Source organism: Conger conger, chromosome 7, assembly GCF_963514075.1.
Source record: "Conger conger chromosome 7, fConCon1.1, whole genome shotgun sequence".
Lineage (NCBI taxonomy): Eukaryota > Metazoa > Chordata > Actinopteri > Anguilliformes > Congridae > Conger > Conger conger.
Window position 1 is genome coordinate 8,410,015 of NC_083766.1, and position 22,184 is coordinate 8,432,198.

General features: G+C 46.5%; 1 protein-coding gene across 1 annotated transcript; it reads right to left on the bottom strand.

Annotated features, from left to right (window-relative positions):
* Positions 1-443: 443 nt before the first annotated feature.
* Positions 444-21,151, bottom strand: oafb (OAF homolog b (Drosophila)). The gene is made up of 4 exons (XM_061248464.1): positions 20,347-21,151; positions 3,705-3,839; positions 3,389-3,569; positions 444-2,133 (listed from the first exon to the last, which is right to left on the bottom strand). The coding sequence occupies exons 1-4, from the start codon at positions 20,614-20,616 to the stop codon at positions 1,859-1,861; spliced, it is 861 nt and encodes a 286-aa protein (XP_061104448.1). The 5' UTR covers positions 20,617-21,151; the 3' UTR covers positions 444-1,858.
* Between the last annotated feature and the right edge of the window lie 1,033 nt (positions 21,152-22,184).

Consider the following 22,184-nt stretch of genomic DNA (forward strand, 5'->3'; position numbering starts at 1 on the left):
AAACCACTTGTGTTAATACTGCACACGAGACAGAAGATCAACCCAGGCCAGCAACGGAAATGCTTTGCGAACTACAGTTAGGGGAAGGTGATATATTTACTTTGTTAAACGTGTCACTTCAGAATACCCTGGCACGTAACTGGGGTAAAATAACACAGACATTGCATAAACAATCATGTTGCTGGCCACGGTCATGTCCAGACAAGCTAGGGGCACTCTCACGAGACACAGATTTCCCAGAGCCAACCTTCTCTCAGCACAATGAGCCAGAGTTTTTATCTGAATGAATCCAAATCCAAATTGCTGTAGTTGTACTCAAAAGGTTAGCACTTCACTAATTATCTTTCCCGGCTCTCTCTTTTTCTCTTTCTCTTTCTCTTTCTCTTTCTCTCTCTCTCGCACACACGCACGCGCACGCGCACGCACACGCACACGCACACGCACACGCACACGCACACGCACACGCACACACACACACACACACACACACACACACACACACACACACACACACACTCCCTAGATGTATAAACATGACAGTCAGACCACTGGGCAGACCTGCTTGATTAATTCCTTGAAAGCATTTGGTCCAACACAAGACAGGTGACTGGACAGCGCCCAAGACTGGAATGCAACAAGCGGAAGACATGGTTAAACCAATCAGCATGAAATGTATGATCATGTGACCGACACCTACTATGATATGCAGCTGAAATAGCCAAGCAAAGTGAAAACGTTTGACTTTTTCAGGAATCAGCGTGGACGGACCCTCCAACCTGGCTATAGAAGGTACAGTCTTAACACAAAGCTGGGCTTATTACACACACATACCGTAAAACAAACATCTCAATCACATTAATGACAACAAAAACAACAGAACAATTTCAATTAGCAAAAAAAAAAACAAAAAAAAACAAACATTTCTTTATAGATGATACTATCATTGTATTCGGTGTTAAAAAAATAAATAAGACCTGAATTAGAGAAGCTTTAAGGCAAATTACACTGAGAGAGAGAGACAAATAAGAGCAGGATTTAGCTTGGTAAGTTCAGCTTCCGTTCCTGCTGGACTGACCACCTGGTACCCCTCACCTGTTATTCTCCCCCCTCTCTCAGAACACACGGAACCTTCCTCTCTTTTGTGGCTCTGGGCGAGTGTGTGTGGGGTACAGACCAAAGGCTCTGCCCTTTGCACCTGCCCTATGGGAATGTCCTACAAGAACAGAACCAAGTCCATTCATGTTAAGCAGTTTCACATACAAAACACAGGGTGGTTAAAAAAAATAATTGAGAAGTGACATTTCAGTAACATCCAAACACAGCGGTTAAGAAATAGCCAATGGGAAAGCTTCTCTGATGGAACTCGAGGAGGTAAAATGCAGCCAATAGGAACTTTGCTCTACTGGAACTTCAGGAGGTACTGTAGGCTAAAAGAAAATGGCACAGTGGCTCCAATGGAACTGATGGCCAAACGCAGCCAATAGGGACAGTTTCTCTGTTGGAATGCAAAGTCAACATCAGCCAATGGTGAAGCAGCTCCCCAGCAATCCCAACACTAGGGGGGAGGCGTCCAGCCCCAGTGAGGGGCGAGTGGCTGTAACAGGGGTGGGGGGGTTGGCCTCTCGTTCTGTACCGACCGTCACTGAAGGCGAGTGAGAATCTCTGTCGATCTGACTGGAGTCAGCACTCCCCCTGAGACGCCCCCCTCCCCTCCCCCCGGACGTGGCTACAGAGGGCTGCCCTCGCCCCGCACCGCGCGGTCTGGGAAGGCGCGCGGGGGAACGTGGAGACGAGGACAGGAATACGAACAGGCCGGTGGGGGTGGGTGGGAGCAGGGGGGGAGGGAGAGGAGGTGCCGTTAGGTCTCCTCGTCCCACAGGCACAGCTGACGGTGGGGGACGTAGTACTGGAAGTGGTAGCCCTTGCTGCAGCTCTTGATGCCGCACTTGTAGGGGCTGCTCTTGCCGGCGGGCTCCCGGCTGCGGCAGTACTTCAGCAGGCAGGGGTACCACTCCAGGCGCAGGCTGTAGCTGCAGACGCAGGGCTGCCACAGGTCCCGCACCGCCTGGCAGGCCGCCAGGCCCGAGGCCTCCGCCGTGGGGGGCAGGATCTCGAACACCGAGCCCTCCACACCTGCAGGGGGGGGGGGGGGGCGGAGAGTTTAAACGGGAGCCAGGAACCCTCCACCTACTGACCGCCACTCGCTGTGCATCTCCAACCTGTTATCCATTTTCCCATTTACAGCAGTACACAGGCTGAGCACTGAAGCACATTGTTGAATCTATAATATCATATTCATAAGAAGTGATGTTGTTTCTGAACACTCATACCGCATGCTCTGTTGGTGATATGAAGCAGGGTGAATATTTATGGGTGTAGTTTATAAATAGGTGATACGGAGCAGAGTGTATATTTTGGGGTGTAGTTTGTAAACAGCTGATATGGTGATATGTGACAGTGTGTATATTTTGGGGTGTAGTTTGTAAACAGCTAAAATGGTGATATGCAGCAGTGTGTGTGTTTTGGGCTGCAGTTTGAAAGCAGCTGATATAGACAGTGTGTGTGTTTTGGGCTGCAGTTTGTAAGCAGCTGATATAGACAGTGTGTGTGTTTTGGGCTGCAGTTTGTAAGCAGCTGATATAGACAGTGTGTGTGTTTTGGGCTGCAGTTTGTAAGCAGCTGATATGTGACAGTGTGTGTGTTTTGGGCTGCAGTTTGTAAGCAGCTGATATAGACAGTGTGTGTGTTCTGGGCTGCAGTTTGTAAGCAGCTGATATAGACAGCGTGTGTGTTTTGGGCTGCAGTTTGTAAGCAGCTGATATAGACAGTGTGTGTGTTTTGGGCTGCAGTTTGTAAGCAGCTGATATGTGAGTGTGTGTTTTGGGCTGCAGTTTGTAAGCAGCTGATATAGACAGCGTGTGTGTTTTGGGCTGCAGTTTGTAAGCAGCTGATATAGACAGTGTGTGTGTTTTGGGCTGCAGTTTGTAAGCAGCTGATATGTGACAGTGTGTGTGTTTTGGGCTGCAGTTTGTAAGCAGCTGATATAGACAGTGTGTGTGTTCTGGGCTGCAGTTTGTAAGCAGCTGATATGTGAGTGTGTGTTTTGGGCTGCAGTTTGTAAGCAGCTGATATAGACAGCGTGTGTGTTTTGGGCTGCAGTTTGTAAGCAGCTGATATAGACAGTGTGTGTGTTTTGGGCTGCAGTTTGTAAGCAGCTGATATGTGAGTGTGTGTTTTGGGCTGCAGTTTGTAAGCAGCTGATATGTGACAGTGTGTGTGTTTTGGGCTGCAGTTTGTAAGCAGCTGATATAGACAGTGTGTGTGTTTTGGGGCTGCAGTTTGTAAGCAGCTGATATAGACAGCGCCACATCGCCTTGCGGGCGCTCACCTTGTTCCAGCCAGTGCTTGACGTCGGCCTCGTGGGCGTAGATGGACTCCCGGGCCTCTCCACACACGTTGTGAATGTGGGCGCTGAGCTGCCACGCCCGGCTCAGGTTGACCGCCATGTTCAGGGTCAGCTGCTCCGCGCCCCGCCTCTCCTCCGCCGAGCGGACGGCACGCGGATTTTTCTGGAGGAAGAAACGTAACCTTGCCAACCAGTCCTTCACCTTTCCAGATCTTTCCAAATGGCAGCAGCATCATAGCAGTTTGGGGGGGAAGGCGGGGCGGGGGCCACTCTGAGAGGCCGCTCCGATTGGTCTCACCTGTCGCAGGCGAGCCATCGATTCGCTGGGGATGATCTCATTGTGATTGAGGCGCGTGACGAAGCACAGCGACTGATACTGGCTCTGCCCCCTCTCCAACTCCCCCAGGACCAGGGCGCGGAAAATCTTCACATTCTGCACACCGACAGACAGAGAGAGAGAGAGGGGGGGATGAGAAGAGCGCCAGGGAAAAGAGGAATCAGAGAAAGAGGGATGAAAGAAAGAGGAAAAACATGAAGGGACATTGAGAATGAGGGTGTCAGAAAGAGTGGGAGAGAGAAAATGGTGAACAGAGGGTAGGAGGTGAAAAAGGAGGGCATAGAGGAGGAGGGTGAAGGGGACTACAGCCCCACACTCATAGGACTACAGCCCCACACTCATAGGACTACAGCCCCACACTCATAGGACTACAACCCCACACTCATAGGACTACAACCCCACCCATAATTACACACCACTGCCACCCCGTTCAACAGCATCCCCTGCAGAGCTCTGTGCATTAGTCCCTCTTGTGGACCAGTACTGAACTGCATATCGCTTCTGAGGCTAATCAGATTTGTCCAGCTGTCAGGGGCTGCAGTGGAATTACAGGCTAAGGGGCAATGAATAGGGATCCTGTCTCTGCCAGACCTGGGCAAACAGCGCAGGATCATGTGACAAACGAGATGGTTTCACGTGCAGCTTGTTTCACAGTGCAGTATTAGGTCCTCATGACCAACAGGGGAATTTTTTTTTTAACTCTGAGCCTGTTGTTTTGGGATTAAAGAATTACCATGCAAACAACCATTTTACACCAACCATGTATTATGGGATTTTGAAAAGGTAGGCGCACACACACACAAACACATGCATACAGAAACACACACACACATCGAAGTTCTAGAAAGGACAGCTGGCAGACTGGCCTTCAGCAGACTCTCCAGTGAAGGGGAGGCTCGGAGATGAATAGTAAAGCCGCCAACCCAAACTCTGCCCTTTAGAGCACTGGCCATCCCACCCTGAAAAGAGCATTGTTCTCAAGTCACTGGGGTCGGCAGACACGGAATCGCATGCCCACCAGTTCTGAAGGGGAACTTCAAGCCGAACAAGACGGCTTACTTATAATAAAACGCGATGGAAAGAGTGAGAAAGGGAGAGGGAGACAGGGAGAAAGAAGCTCTGTCTTTAATTAGTGTCTCATGTGTCCGTTACCATGGAACAGTAATAGGGAGGGCTAAAAAACTCTCTTTGTATGCATCCGTGTGAATCCGCACACACATGTGGGGAAGTAGGTTTTGCGTGCGTGCGATTACACGCATGTGCACGCACACGTGAGCGGCGTGGGGAATAACGTTAACAGCTCGAGCGTAATGAAAGCGCAGATAAAAACGGCAATGACATCAGACCGGCGCGGGTGTGACTGACAGGGGAGACAGGAAGAGAGATTCATGTTATTCCTCACCCCTCTGGGGCAGAGGCAGTAAAAAGTGGGACCTCCCAGCCAGCAGACGCGCGGCATTCCTGACGGGCCCAACCAAACGCTCCGGGCTCCGGTCTAGAGCCGCTCTCCCGCTGATTACCACGGCAACCCGCTTCCCGGCAGGGCCCGACGGCCCCGGTGCTAGTCCGCGACGCTACCGCGGAGCGCGACGGCTAGCACACACACACACACACACACACACACCTGACCCTGAGTACAAGCACCACACTGAGAGTCTGCGTCAGACCAGGTCCCATAATCTAAACTGTGTCAGCTCGGCGGTCAGAGCAAGATACACAGTGGAGGACACTGTGCAGACATACAGACAATACAAACCAAACCGGCTTAAAGTGATGCCTTTCAGATTCTTCTAATACACCCTTATGCTAAAAGAGACAGGCCTGCATGGCTGGGGAAGAACAAAATAAGACACTTTCCTTCTGAAGACTCTCAGAAGAGTTGAAAATAATGGCTTTGTCTCCCCTCACCGAAATAAGAATAGTGGTCCTCCTCAACTTAACAATGACAGCCGTTTAAAAAAAAAAAAAAGCGAGCGTATGTGGAAATGCGGGCACATCCGGAGTCCGACTCGTCTGCCTGGAGGACCTCGTCCCAGAAGCCTCGGCGTGTCGGGGGGGGGGGGTGAGTACCTGCACGGCTCCCCCACCCTGGCTGCTTCACGGGCGATGAGACGGCATGGTAAACATCTCTCACTGACAGACGGAGACGCGCCGTCGCACCCCGATGACAGACGCGTCCCGGCTTTAACCGCGACCCCGCAGCTGGAGACCCCCCCCCCCTCTCTCCGCACCGCGCTCACACACCTCCTCCCGCAAGGTTTCAACCCCCGCTATTCCCGTTTTCCCCACGTGAACGTGGGGATTAAGCAGGAAGGCTGCAGACTTCGGGCTGTTCTCCGTGCAGGAGCATCTCCCTGGGGCAGTGCTAGGGCCACCGCGTATACAGCTTAATTCAATCACCGGGGGTGTTGCCAGCGAGAAAAGAAAACTACTTCTTTTTGAAATGTTGCGTTCTTCTTAAAAAGGGTCCAAAGAAGCGGGCTATATTTAGGCGTAGTGAGCAATGCGCTCCTTCCTCCTCCGTCTGCGAGCGGATGGCACCCGCTTCACTGAAGAACACATTATGCAAGCAGGAACATGTGTTGTTTGCTTTTACTGGACCACTCCAGATAGAGAAAATGCTTAAATCTGCCTGGCTCTGAGATGCTTTAGACACATAACCACACAGACTCTCTCTCACAAACACACACACACACACACACACACACACACTTGCTGCTCTCACCAAGTGTCAACAAATGCTTAAAGGCTTCGGTTTTAACTTGCCTCCTCAAAGCTGTTTTTTTTGCACCCAAACAGAGTGTTTGTCAGTATCTTCCATTTAAAAAAATGCCAATGGGTGCCGTCTGGGAGAAAGTGGCTACCCAAACCAAATGCCACTGATCCTCCGTGGCGGAAGGATGGCAGTTTCCTAGGGTACGGGTGTGGGAGCGATGTACAAACCATGGCCAATGCTTCTATTTGCGTTGCATTTGAGTACGAACCAAGGAATAACAGTTCAGCAGAAGCAACAGAACTCTAAATACTGTAAATGAACAACAAAAAATTGGGAAAGGAGAACAGGAAAGGACTCAAGAAGTGATCCGATCAGCGAGAGGAGGAAGCGGACAGATGTGACCACGGGCCAAATCTCTACGCCTTTCATGTTTAATATGTGAAATATCTGGTAAATGCAGGCTGCGTGATTTTTTTCATCATTCCTGGAAGAAAACCGGCACAGTGCGTTCTCCTGCCGTTGATGTGTGTGTGTGTGTGTGCATTGGGCTGCTGCCAAAATACCCCCCGCCCCCCCAGTAAAAAATAAATCCACCCCTAACAGTTTCTTGTTAAGCTTTCCAACTGACAGTTTAATCTATAGGCCACGTGGAAAAATGTGGATAGTCATGTGCATATTCAGTCTCTACAATTGCCTGGAGCAACAGGTCAATGTGAAACAAAACTCTCCCAAAAGGGTACCCCACACACAGCAGATTGTGGGGTACCCTTTGTAACTGTAGTGTACTAGGCACGTTTGTCTGCATTTAACTGAGATAAGCATGCAGAGAGCACCCCTATTTGCAGGGCAGTGCAGATCTCATTGAAAATGATGCTTGCTACAGAGTTATGTTGAATCCCCTGCAGCTGCTGATGGACTGGCCTTTAAGCAACATCTCCGCTGGGGGCGGCCTGTAGCCTAGTGGCTAAGGTACGTGACTGGGACCTGCAAGGTTAGTGGTTCAAGCCTTGGTGTAGCCACGATAACATCTGCCCAGCTGTTGGGCCCTTGTGCAAGGCCTTTAACCCCACATTCCTCCCCAGGTGCTGCAGTGTGGCTGCCCACAGCTCCTACGTAACTAGGATCGGTCAAATGCAGAGGACAAATTACCCCACGGGGGTTCAGTAAAGTCGATCTTCTTCAGTTGAGAGTGTGAGTATCACTGAATGAGTGTTGTCACACCGTTTGTTAAGCGAGAATGCCACAGTCAGGGTGGTTAACGAGGTGAGAAGTGTCAGACTTCCTGTTGGCCCGCCTCACTTCCTGTGTGCCCGGGGGAGAGGCACCAGCCCTGCCTGAGGGTTACAGGCCGCAGCTCAGACACACTGCCCAGGTCATTAGACCAGCTCCAGTGCCACAGCAGCTGAATAAGCTCTGTGAAATCGTGTGTGGATGGGCCAGAATGTCGTCAACCGCAACAACCAATTTCTCCTCTTTCGTCTTTGTTTACAGTGGAGCCTAACTCAAAACCAAACCCCGATTCTATTTCCAGAGCGCATCAAAATAGGTACATTTGCAGGTGAGCAGCGGGCGGGCGGAGCGTGATAACGTGCAAAAGCAGTTCTGAGAACACTTTGAAACTCACTGAAAACAATGATTAAAAAGGCACCGCCAGCTGTTAAAGCTGTGCTAGGTGTGACTGTCCTCTTAGTCAGTAATAAAGAAGACATTGTGCTGAAGAAACGTAAAAACCAATGGAAAGTCACTTATTGGGTCACCAAACAAGTGTGACCACTATGCCCTTTATGTGCCATGTCAGAGGGTTTTCCATTGGCTGCCCTTAAAACCTCTACCTGGTACACTCTAGCCGGCATGCAAATGACTGATATGCAAATGGTACTTGCAGTCGTGGGCGGTTTGCACAGTGCAACATCACACATTTGCAGGCGAATTCGCTACCTTACACTGAATTTCAAATGGATCGTTCCCGGCCAGCGGGCTAGCGGAACTGGGCTAGCTGGGTCATGGGTCTAGCTCCTAGGATTTCTATGTCCAGATTCTTGTGAAAGCAATCGCTGCCATGGCCTAGAAGCTGGGCACACAACTTGAAAAACGTCACACACGTACAACTGGACAGCGCCGAACTGTAGGAACATACGCGTGTGAAATGTGACGGTATTTGTTAGCCCGGGGAAGCGTCTCCGTACACTTGGGACCCAAGCGAGGACACACGCCTTCTGACAGAGGGAACATCCTGTGCCCTCAGATATCAGGCCCTCCTCAGACAGCCAACGGCAGATTCATACAGTTAAGCCTCGACTAGTACCATTCCAAGATCAAACAGAAGGTGAAGACGCCTATAATGACCTACTTCTGGAATAGTATAAATATTTATACCGCACTACATCAAAGCTTGGCGCCCAAAATAAAACTCATGGAAAAAAAAATAAAAAAATCATAAGGTGGAATAGAAATAATTACTTCATGTTTAGAGGATGAGGTGCTCTCCCCAAAGACAAGAAACCTTTTTTCCCCTCACAAAATATATAGTAACTCATTTCAACAACACCGTTAACAACACAGAGAACTGCTCACAAGCCCTTTCACACCATATAAAGGGTCCTATTATTTAGAGTCAAAGATGATCACAGGAAAGTTCTCTGGGAAATATGACACCTTTTCTCAATGGCCACCTTGATGTGTGAAAGGACTCATGCCGCAATCAACAAAGCCGTGGGGGTGGTGACGCACTAGGAGACTACCCGTCTCAGAAACGCGGCGTGACAACCCAATTAGCCCACTCAATTCTGCAGTAGCAGTGTCTTCAAGAATTATGAAGTGTGTACTTGGCCCTCATCAGACCACAAAGACAAGAGAAATAAGATCCATATCATGGTGAAAAAGCGTGAAGTTAACATGACAATCCCACTAGCACGCCACAAGAATGATTTTTTTTTTTAACATTACTGAAATTTAACAAAACCTTTACCAGGCAAATTATTCTGACAGCATTCTCCATACACCCGTTGATATTACAACTGCGCAATAAGGTGCAATTCAGCTTTGCAACTGTGGATGATTCAGATGCCTGAGCAATTCGACTACAGGTCATTAGCTGCTAATGGCTATCACATTTCCTCACTTAAGAGGATGGAAAAAACCCGGGAAATGCCAGACTGAAGTACACAGTAGTCAAGACTGCCAGCAGTGTTTGTTAATGACTCTGTGCAAAATTTTACTGGCACTGTGACATTCGAGAGTCCCCCAATCTCACCTGTGGCACAGGCCCTATGTTGCCCACGCCTCCACCGCAAGCACACGCAAGACAAAGGGTCCATTTTAGGTTTCCTTTGCGCTAAACCACCATTTGTTTTGCTCGTTTAGGGCTGGAGCATCAGATTTCTCTCCTGAACCATATTTGTCCAAGTAACGTGCGCTCTCCTTCAGGCTCATGCATTTCACACTTTGACAAAAACAACAAGCCCCCATTGTGATTTACCAGAGGAAGTGGCATTTCAGAGGGATTTAGACCCAAACCTTTCTCATAAGAAATGAATTATAGCAGAAATTGTCTTCCTGCGCCTGCAGGCGTGTTACGACTGGATTGGTTCCATTCATTCTATTAAGTGTAGCTTTCCTGCGGAATACAGATTATTTCCGTTCGATTTACGCCTCGATGACTATATAAAGTACTGCTTCCTGAACTTTTCGTGAGACAATAAGAAGGCTTCATATAGCTGAATGCAAATTATGTACCCAGTCATGACATGTTGGGAGAAGGAGGGCTATCCCAGTGCTATGGATGTGAAATTTGGACACAAAATGACAAACAAATCCCTCAGAAAAATGACTCTTCTTACATGATAAAAAATGTTTTGTTACTGCATATTATCATAGCACCCACTTGACTGAGGAGAAGGGCCAACACTGCATTATGGATATTATGGACACATCTGAAATGCACACTATTTGACTATCTACTTCCCAATCAAATGTTATCATAACATTTGTTGTCATCTGAAATGGTTCTGAATGTCAATTTTGACATTGAGAAAAAAAAAACCTGTGAAATGGTTTTGAATGTTTTCATGATGGTCGCCAAATGGAATTGATTTCAATGGTAACGTTTTTTTTTTTTAAGGATTTTCCTGTTGTTAGTCAACATTTTATCAGATTTCAAAATGGTCATAATCGACTGTTTGGGACATAATACATTTAATTTGGGAAGTAAATATGTTTATTTTTCATTCTCAGGTTGACATTACTGTGGAATTGGCCGTAAATACACAACATATATTTAATATCCAATATACATGCTCCATATACATATATAACACAGAAATACCACTTTTACCGAATGTTATCTTTTTCTGTCCTTTCCTTCTATATGGTGGTTCACATTCATAAAGGTAACGCCAAATGATATTGTTAAAGATTAACCTCACCATCAGTGGGGATTTAGCTTTGTTTTGTGATGTCAGAGATAGCAGCGCTTACACAAACCTCACTCCTTGGTGAAGCTCTGCAATTTAATTCCATGCAGTTAACACAACAAAAAGGAGAGAAAAAGAAATTCACAAAAAATGTCTTTGTTTTCCAAATGGCAATTATTGTCAATCCTGTTCAAAGACTGCAGTCTAAAACTCCACTACTTACACTAATTAGCTATAATAAACTAGAGCGAAATAGCCGCATGGCGTTTGTATGCCTCCACCAACCAGTCAAGTTGCAATTTACATCCGTGTCTGTCCAGCAATAACAAATAAGCAAAACATTATGTCACAGTAAAGTTGACCTTTGACCTTGTGGATAAAAAATGTTATCACTTCATAATTTTTCCTATTAGACATTTGTATGAAATGTTGTCCTAATTAGCAAATTAATTCTTGAGTTATGGCCAAAAACGTCTTTTATGTGGTCACAGCAACCTTGACCTTCGACCACCAAATTCTACTCAGTTCATCCTTGAGTCCAAGTGGACATTTGTGCTAAATTTGAAGACATTCCCTCAAGGCGTTCCTGAGATATCACGTTCACAAGAATGGGACAAACGGACGGACAATGGACGGACAGACGGACATGCTTATGCTATACTTTCCAAGAGCGAGAATCACCCTCATTTGCAGGCACAGCACAAGGATACAAAAGGCACATCTTGGTACACAACCGTTTCCACATATTTAATTCATTACAGTACTGGCTGTGCCAGATACAGTGGAAATCATAGACATGTCTGACCAACGGAAACAAGCAAACCTTGTGGCTTGAGTAATATTATGTTTTTCATCATCAGCAGATGTTTCTGTGGGATTGTCATTTATGTACCGTATATATTTTAGATGGCTGAAATTGGATTTCACTGCTTGGTAAATATTTTTTCCCCCCATTCGATCTCCATGTCAGCTTCAGTTAAAGTAAACTGCCCAACAGCCCCAGCCTATGAGGGGTGTGTTCACCAGAGGTCAGATGGGCAGTAGCCAATGTTCTGAAAGTGCCACAAATTTATGTAAACTTTGCTTTGGACAACATTCAAACATTTAAAGGGATGGTTTTGCAAAATGTAATTTAGGCTATATCTGAGAGACGTGAAAAGGTTCAGGACAGTGTGTCAAAGCTCTGTGGAAGTGTAGCACACACAGAACTCCCTAGACCCCAGCCAGACGCCCATACTCTCCTCGCAACACAGCTACTCCAAACAAAGTGTGAAACCTGCTGCAACCAGTTGCTCAGCCAGTTTTATTTATCAATCTTGGACATTCCCGTTTTAGCCAGTGGCAAAGACTGCAGTGTGACAGGGTCCCAGGTTCATAAGGCAAAAGCCGGCAGTCAGCCACCTGTACAGACCTAAACTGCTGCTTTTTCACAGAATCAGGTTCTAGTCTCTAATCTAAAGAAGGCTTTATTCCATATGCCAGCACAATGTTGCAATGTTGCAACTAAGTGAAATCCTTTCTATTAGTTATGGTGCAGTGACAGATTATGAATTATATGCCTACTCTCCCACAGAAACTCAAGTGAAAATCTGTCAAATCAGATTGGAGCTAAAAGTGTAATTTGTGAGCTCATTTGTCGAAAAGGCATAGCTCGCAATCAGACTGTCAGTCGGAATTTCAGACCGTCACAATCAGAAAGGCGAAGGAAGCATAGAGATGTCAGAATTCAACACAAATATTGTCGATATTGTCTGGAATGAATGGTATCAGGAAAGCAGCTGAATCCACCAGTCAGAGGCAACATGGACTTTAGCACCGTCTGAGCAGAGTGGCAAGGTGTGTACACAGGGCTTGCATTTCCTCAGAGTGTGTGTGTGTGTGTGTGTGTGTGTGTGGGGGGGGGGGGGGGGGGTATGATAACTGCACCCACACGGAACAGGAAGCTGGCAAAATTTCAAGCAAAGACGTAACATCTCCCGAGCAGGTGTCGAGAAGATTTCCCAGCAGACCACTACTTCCACAAATAAACAAACCCACCTGTAAACTTGAACCCTGTCTATCTGCAATGGAGGATTTTCCCTTGCATTTCAATACAAAAACCTTTATCTAAAATGGACACAAGGGTTTCAAATAACATCCTTACCCTTTACAAGTGTTTAAACAAGCATAGCTGCTGATATTTCTTCCCAAGCTTCTCATTTCTACTTCTGATAAGTATCAACACACAGTGTCAACATGTCAGATATTTAATTTGGTGGCACTTGGTGGTATCTATAATAACAAACATTTTCCTGTCACAGAAAGCGGTGTGGGGGATATCCTTTATTAACGATTGCCCTGAAGATGTGACACCACTGTGAGAGGAATGCTTTTATTGGGTTAAGGAGGCATATTTAGGAACATTTGGTGGTGACACGGAGTAGTGACGCTGGCTGACGTGCGCTCCACCATCCGCCCCCGTTCCCCGTCTCCCATCCCCCGTCTGCGGGGACGCTCACAGATTGTGGGAACAGCCGCGCTCAAAGCCACCCAACATCTGCCCCTGTTTGCGCTGAATAAAAACAGGGGCCCGCGCCATTGACCGGGGGGGATAGTGCCGTGTGACGCACAGGGGAGCTGGAGCGGTCTGTCCTCCACACTACTGACCCTGGAGGTGCGCCCACACAGCCCAAGGGCACACGCGCAAAGAAAACGCACAAAATGGCCACCACAAACACGTTCAATCAGTACAATATTCGATTAATTTAATTTACATTTAATTTATACAGTTTTTGTTTTACTACTTCAACTCGCCTACTTCTAAAAATGAACATCAAAGCAACACTACTAACAATGCTAATGCTAATAATAATAATAATAATAATAATAATAATTTAATACTTAAAGTACTTTCCAGCAGTAGAAGCCTTAAGCGCATGTGGGAAAAGCGGGAGCAAAGTCAGCAACTGCCATGCTTAATGATTGTGAACAAGAATAACCAATGTTGAGATTAAAACGCAATAACGATGAATAAAAAAGCAGATTTCAAAGAAATTACCGACATAAAGATCTGAGGAAGAAAACCTGTTAGTCAGAATTCAGTCAGGCAAAGCGTTCCAGGTATCTGTACAGTGTTTAGCAACAGTGTGCCGATAATAAGGTGTGTCATTACGTTTCTGGGAAGGGGGGGGGCGCTGCCAAAAACAGAGATCATTACTTGTGGAAGTATGAGGCGCGGTCTCGCCCAGCCCACAGCTTAACATGATGTCACTCAGGTGCCGTGTCAAAACAGCACACTCGTGTGAAACAGTATCGACCGCATCATCTCCGCGGCCCTGAAGCAATACAGCGGTTACTGAAAAACCCACAGGAAATACTTCCTCTGGCAACACACAGATATTTCACCTCAAAGCGATTGAGCTATTATGAAATAATACTAAGTTTCATAATCACGAATGAAGCACCTGGTTTTATTGGTAATGCACAGCAACCGTTTTCCATTAATGCCATGAAGGATTACATGCCCTAAGCTGGATTTGTAATGGCGCAAGCCAAGACTTCAATGAAGAAAGCCCCAGCAAGTATTATGAGCCAGTGTAATAACACTGCATCCACACAGAAACCCCCCCCCAAAAAACAATACGCAGAAGTCCAAAAGTAAAAGTTTCAGCTCAATTCAAGTTGGTAGACAGCCAGAAATAAACCAGCTCAAGGTTAATATCACATTTGCAACTGTGCTGAATGGATCAACTACAGCCAACTGCCAAACTTGTAATGAATCCTGGAACATTCTCTTGATACAGTGGGTGTGTGAAACGAATAAATTGCCTGGGTTTCGAGGCCCCTCTGCTGGGGTGTGCACGGCGATGCGGTCCCTGTGGAAAGAGGACAGGACTGTTCACCGCCTGTAGTCTCAGGGGGCAAGGGCAGACAATGGCATTTGAAAGGAGAGGAAAACAAGAGATTTAAAGTACACTTTCAGGACTGGCCTCATTGCCATTGTGTGGTGTGATAAGTGACTCTTTTTATTGATGGATTCAGAGTGGCAGAGAGAAAGACGGAGAACACTCTACATCTAGTTTTCCCAGAACCACTTGCTCCTCCCACAACCTACTTGGGAAAGGTCATGACAAAAAAAAACCAAAAAAAAAAAACCTCTCTTCTCCAAACCTCTCTTCACTCTCAATAATGGCAGCGGTGTAGCAATACGGCCAGAAACTTGACTTGTGACCAGAAGGCTGCAAGTTTGATTTGGTAGCTCTTTTAGCCAAGAACAAGTACTTAACCCGAACAGCTTCAGCAAAGACAACACTGTAGAAAGAAATGAATATCATTTACATTTACATTCACATTTTTGTCATTTGGCAGATGCTCAATCCAAAGTGACTTGCAAGTGCATAGGTTCTTCCACAAGTTAAAGCATCACATTCATAACTAGTAAAATACACATGAAGTGCTGTTATAAACAAATTTTTTTTTTTTTGGGGTATCATATCAAACATATTGGGTATCAATATCAAACATAAACCATGCGAGCCACTGTGGATAGCATTACGCCAATTTTATAAAAGTACAAATATGAATATTCATATAAATACTCACAATGACAATGGCATCATGGAAACAGGCAGGCAAGATCAGACGCATAAAAACCTGCGTAACTTGTCAAAACAGCAATAGATCATGTGGCACTTGGGGACTTGGAATCAGTCCTGACATTTTACCTTGAGTCACCACACTTGCAAAACCTGCTTTTGTGGCAGAGTGAATCTTCAAGAACGGGAAAAGGGCGTCTGCCGTACTGACAAATCAGACTGAAACAGCTGGGCCAACAGTCTGTTGCTCTCCGACTGCAGACGGTATCGGTCGTTTAATGCCGTAGTAACAGAAATGCACAGGGCCATCTCTCCTTCCCCTTGGACAGGTTTTACTTCCCAACAATAATAGCCGGAGCTTTTGAATGACATTTCAGATAACATCCCCCCCCCCCCCCCGACTCCAGAAGCAGTCTGGCGCTCTGAGGATTCCGTTCAGCATTCCCAGAGAAGTACATGTCAAACGTTTATCGGAATGGGCCGTAAATCTAATTGTGTGGTCCCAGGCCATATGCCCGCCACATGGCAAATTCCAGCATTTCCTAGTGTACACATCCCAGAGCAGCGAGAGAGTGGACAGAGACCAGGGGGTCCCAACGAGTCTGCGATTCTCTGGCAATCCGAGCCCGAGATGCTGTTTAAGCAAACCCCATTACCCACTTTCTGAGGCTTCTGTGCCGTGAATAAGTGCAGGATCTACCGAGAGGCCGCTCCTTTTCACAGAGAGGAACATTCGGCTTCCCTTGTTCAGCGAGATCTTATGTACGATTGTCTTCATGACAATATGGCACAAAGATTTCTCACTTAACCTGCATCTGTATACCATTAACACTGCTATATGAGCCAGCATGGTGGAAAATAACCGAAAGGGATTTGAACAAACTAACTTCTCGGTGAAGGCTTGCGTATGTCACTTGGCCCAACAGAATAACAGCAACTTCCTCAGACAAACAAAACAGGAAACGGACACAATACTCGATAACGATATTCCGCAGGAGTAGGATTGGACACATACCAAGATAAACTACAGACTTCCCCAAGAATGGCTCTCCACTAGAATCCAGAGGGAAGACGTGGGGGAGGGAGACCAAGGAGGAAATAAATGATGATAGCACGCCACATCAGCAGAGCTGGGATCACAGCAAGAGAAAGACGGCCAAAGACTAGTCAAAGTGGAGAACCTCTGCTGCCGCCCTGTGTGCCCCTGTGGGCGGGGACGACCGAATGGGTTCCATCAGATAACCGGGTACGTGCAGGAAAATGACTTCTTCACAGTCTGGGTCAGACTGAAACCTCGTTGAGCGGTGAAATGCCAAACCAAACAAGAGACGACGCGATGTGAACACGATCGTTCCCACTGGCACCTCCCGCCGAACTGCGGGCGAAGCGCTGGCTCTGGCGACGACAAATGAAAACTCCCTCAAGCTCCCGGTCAGTCACTCTCAGGAAACAGACTCGCCTTGGGCAGGCTGTCAACAGCCTTCACTGCTAATAATCGAAAGAGACACCCCTCAAGAAACCTTAAATATGATGGGAAAATCAACACAGCCACTTGAAGAGTAAAAAAGAAAAAAGAAAAGGCTGGCACTAACTGTGATGGCTCAGACACAGCTGTTGCCTAACAACCACCAACCCGGTTCCTTGTGGAAGCCGGGATCTCTCGCCAGTAACATTTATTTTTATTTTTTCGCCTAACACTCATTTAGTTTCCCTTTATGGATGGTTCCCTCTACAAGAAGGCAATACTCAGCGGTCACAAGTTCTCCTCTGGCCAAGGCTGTGTTCGCCGTCGCAGTTACTCAGACTTTCCATAAATCTGCAAGGCACCGAAAAGGAGAGGATGATCGCATGCAGGCAGAAATAGAGATGGGAACATCCAGAACGGGAACAGATCAGGCTGAAGACGACGGCAGGACTTCATCACCAGACAGCTGGACTTTAACAAGATAAAGCTTACGAGCCAAGACGTCTTGGAAAAAAGGTTCACCACAGCTGCAAGCACTCACAGCATCTGAATGAAGGGGGGGGGGGGGACGGACAAAATGCGACAGTATTTTAATAACCACCACCCCGCACCCCCCTCTGACAACCATCATTATAATACTCATTTTGAACAGGAAGGAACATATGCCATCATAAATGCTTCTAGACGCATTCATAAACTGAGGGACTGAGGGAGGAGATGACCTCCTCAATACAAACAATACCATTATTCTAACCAGTTTAATACTGGGCAACTTTAACACTGACTCAAGATGACAAGTTTAATGGTCCTTCCAAAAAACGAAAAACAGAGATGGATGCGTTATAAAGAAAACAAAGCATTTTCGCAACAGTTTTTGCATCAGAATGCAGAATCTGACCCCCGGAGGCCCTCCCACGTTCATTCCAATGCATCTCATCACACCCTCTGACATTTTTTTATACAACATTCATTAACAGAATTTCCATGGGATGTTTGACTCATTTGAACTCCATCTGATCCATTGCCCATATAATTTAAGTCGAATAAATTTCAGGTTTAACCAAATCCTTGATGGGCTCTTTTTTTTTTTTTGGCATTAGAAGTTCGATCCCATCCATTATCTGAACCCGCTTATCCTGAACAGGGTCGCAGGGGGCTGGAGCCTATCCCAGCATACATTGGGCGAAAGGCAGGAATACACCCTGGACAGGTCGCCAGTCCATCGCAGGGCACACACACCATTCACTCACACACTCATACCTACAGGCAATTTAGACTCTCCAATCAGCCTAACCGGCATGTCTTTGAACTGTGGGAGGAAACCGGAGTACCCGGAGGAAACCCACGCAGACACGGGGAGAACATGCAAACTCCGCACAGAGAGGCCCCGGCCAACGGGGATTCGAACCCAGGACCTCCTTGCTGTGAGGCGGCAGTGCTACCCACTGCACCATCCGTGCCGCCCGCATTAGAAGTTAAAAATTTGAAATATTCGAAGGAAACCTCGTCTGTTGAAAGCTACGGGGGTACAACAGTTTGACAGGTCGAAAAGCACTGCTCTTGATTTTGTGGCGGAAAAGTAACAAGATCGATTTCTGAAGGCAGTTCAGAACGTTGGCATCAGATCGCCAATGTCCACTCAGACATTCTATTAGCAGAGGCTAGACTGCAGAGATTCCTTCCTTAACTGGATAAGACGCAGGACTCATCAGTCATCCCAAGACGACGTGATGTTTATGCATTTAAAAAAAAAAAAGAAGCTGAACCTTGAAAGACATCTTCCATCTTTGTTTCCAAACACGCTTGACTCCGACGCTCGCCCCGTAACTGTAACTGTAGCGGTTCCCACGCAGGAACCGCGAGGCCCCGCTAACGACAGAACGGCTCCGCGGGTCCCGTGTGTGTGTGTGTGTGCGAACGAGCGAACAGAACGCATTCCTGTTCTAGCAGGGGAGAGAACTGGCGAGCGAGGCAACGGGAAAGAAGAAAAAACCTTGGCGGCTGCACAGCGAGTCGCAGAACGACTGCGGGGGAGTTCTTTTTGGAAGATGAAGTTGACTATGGTTGAAATGCGATTTTTATTATTAAGCTTGAGAAAAAAAAAAAAAAAAAAATTAATAAAAAACTGTCTTTGGCAAGGGAGGCACAAGAGCCGAAGTCTCCAGTCAGGCTGAGGAGATATCCATTTCATCCCACGGAAAAGACGTTCCCCTCCCCTGATCCCACTTACCGCCCCCCCCCCCACTCCCCCTCCATCCCCACATCTGGTCGCGAGCTCTCCTACGCGTGCAGAGAGCACGGGCGCATGCCTTCCCCCTGAGCAGAACCACACATACCTCGGGAAGCGGCTGGGGTCCCGGGCGCCCCTGGTCCTCAGCCGTTTAAGAGCAGGGAGCTGGGGAACGGCGGTAGCAGGGGGAACCCTGCCAGCGTGCGACTCTGCCAATGTCGGCCCAATCACACACCCGTATAGCACGACGATCAGCATTCCGCGCTGTATTCACAACTGCACTACGGTATGCCCAGTGCATGTGTGAGAGCGTCTACCTTCCCCCAGAAAGACTTTGGGTTCAGTTCCACCATCAGAGCAAAGAATTTAACATTTTAGCAGTCGGATGAAAGGTTCAAACCCATTGTCTCCATGGTCAACAACTTTACTAGACTAGACAGCATTAATAGACATGGGGAGGGGGGTACCTGTACAGACTACAGCAATTTCCACCCAACACAAACACACACACAGGTCCAACTGTTAGAAATCTAGGCTACCATTACCATTTGGAGCCAACAACACCAGAGCTGCACATCCCTTGTGTAAAGTAACACTCTCGAGAAGATTATCAGTAAAGATTTGTATGGAGAGAGGGAGAGGGTGAGAGGGGAGAGAGAACAGACAGTCCATACTAGTAACAATACAGATTGCCACGTTCAATTAGGTTACCTGAATGATGAGGGAATGTCACGTACCCCTGAAGTTTCATGGACTTTAGAAAAATGGGAAAGTAGGCTAGGCAGCATGCTTACAGACTTGGAGTCCAGGGGGTCATAGTACGGTACAACAGCACAAAGATAATTCCACAAAGAAAGTCTGAACAATGTAGTGTCTGTGCTTGTACGTTATATTTTCGTTTGAATCGCATTACACAGTTCCCATTTCGGATCGTTTCGGTTACGCGCAAGATGTGCAGAACTCTACTAACCGCCTCGTTAAAAAAAACCCCAGATATAACAAGAAATCACAATCAACATCATCTGGAAATAGATGACTATGTATGGATTCAATGTATACAGACCACAACCACTTGTGGACCCACCCCCACGATTCACTTCGCTAGCTGTAGCCTATAGAACGAGCACAATTTCCAAAACACTGTCCGAAATTGTTTTTTTTTTTATGCAAGTAATACTGGAAGCTAGTTAACACAAAAATACTCACCTGTTTAAAATCAGCTACGAAAGTGATGAGCGTGCCATCCCCTTGTTTGAACTCCACTGTGATGGAATCTCTCTCGCTGTCTGCTTCCAGGGTCTCCTCGGTTATCTGTCCATCGGCTAAACGAACTCGCACCTTCAGTTCTGAACAAACGCTGAACGATATCAGAAGTGTGAGTGCCACAAGAACTCCAATATTCCGAACTGAAACCGGTAAAATCCACCTCGCAAACATTCCAGAAAAAACACAAAAACTTAATGTACCCGAATTCATAAGAAGAAAACTCGTGTATGAAAGAGCCAACGGTTCCAACACTACTCTACAGGACACTGATAGCTAATTTACATGAGGTTGTTTCGCTTGGTAAAGTTTAAGAATTGCGTCTATAAATCCATGCGAAAGTAGAGTCCAAGTGATTGCACGTCTCCCATTATTTTAAGGCAATGCGTAAAAGGTATCATGCTGTTAACAGTAACGATTCGATTCTCCGAAAAAAACTCCTCGTCTGAAGTAAAGTATTGTTTGTTGTAGGACTGCAACCTCAGTTTTTCTCTCTGTCGCCCCTTGTATGCAGGGACAAGTTCTCTTAGCTAGCGAGGACGAAATCTCATCATGGCTTGTGAATTTCTTTCTCTCCCCTGCAAGATCTTCTAGCACACGTTGCCTTTAATGTTAGTTTCTGTTTTTCTCTTTAGCGTTTTCTTTACCCCCGCGGATTTACTCATTTAGTCCCGTCACTTCCTTCAGGATCCAAACAGTGGACGCTAGTTGCCTGACTTCCCAAGTTCCAGGGACAGCGCAGCGAATGGGATCACCAACTCTTAAAGGAATATCACTCCGGAAAAACTCCCACCATTAATCTTTTTCATCTATTGCACAAGGCCAACGTACTAACGACGTACTAACGTTAGGAGATACACGTGAATATTCATGAATGTACCCGTTCAATTCTTCGGCATACTTTTGTCATACTTGTATTGGGAGAAATGCTTGCGGGCAACTGGAACTATCCCAGTCGAATCAATCACTCCTTTTAATGAGCGATATCACAGCAGGACTGCATGCCGCAAGACCTTCATTCATTAACTATTACTATGTAACCATAAAAAAGTCACCAGCATCTTACTTATGTGGCTTATTTGTTATGTAACGTGTGACAATACCAGTGGCCACTGTAATTTTTGTAATAGCAGTGGACAACTTATATATATAAAAAAAAAAGGTTTCAAGATTTCAGTATTAGTATGTTAACAATGACTGTTTCCAGAAACACCCTCTGGACTTCCTGCCATAAAACCTTTGATGTAATTAGCACTGAGACGTGCAGTGTTTACACGTCAATAACCATTAACCCTTGTGTCCTCAAGTGGGATGCATACTGTAACTGAATTGAAGTAATTAAGCAACCTTTATCTCCTTGTAGAGGTGTCACTAATCTTACTTTGTATGAACAGGGACACAATTACTACATAGTTGGTAAGCAGAATACTGTCCATGTGGACATAGCCATACTTAGAAGTACATGGTACTCCTGGAATATGTAACCAGCCGCCTCCATGACAGGTTGCATTGTAAATCGGTGTTGGATGACCTGTTGGACGCCTTGATCACTATTTACTCAGATATACAATCACTGCTAGATGTTTTCCATATTCTGAGGCTAAAAGACAAAGTCTTCGAAAGCAAAGCGCATCCTTGTGCATACTGACTCAAGTTCCATAATTCAAGACAGGGACAACTAATCTGGATGAAACGCTTCCTCTCTGGGCAAACCAGTGGGTAATTATGTTCTGACTTGCAGGGCTGCCAACATTGGACTTGATTCCAGCGCACGTAAGGCA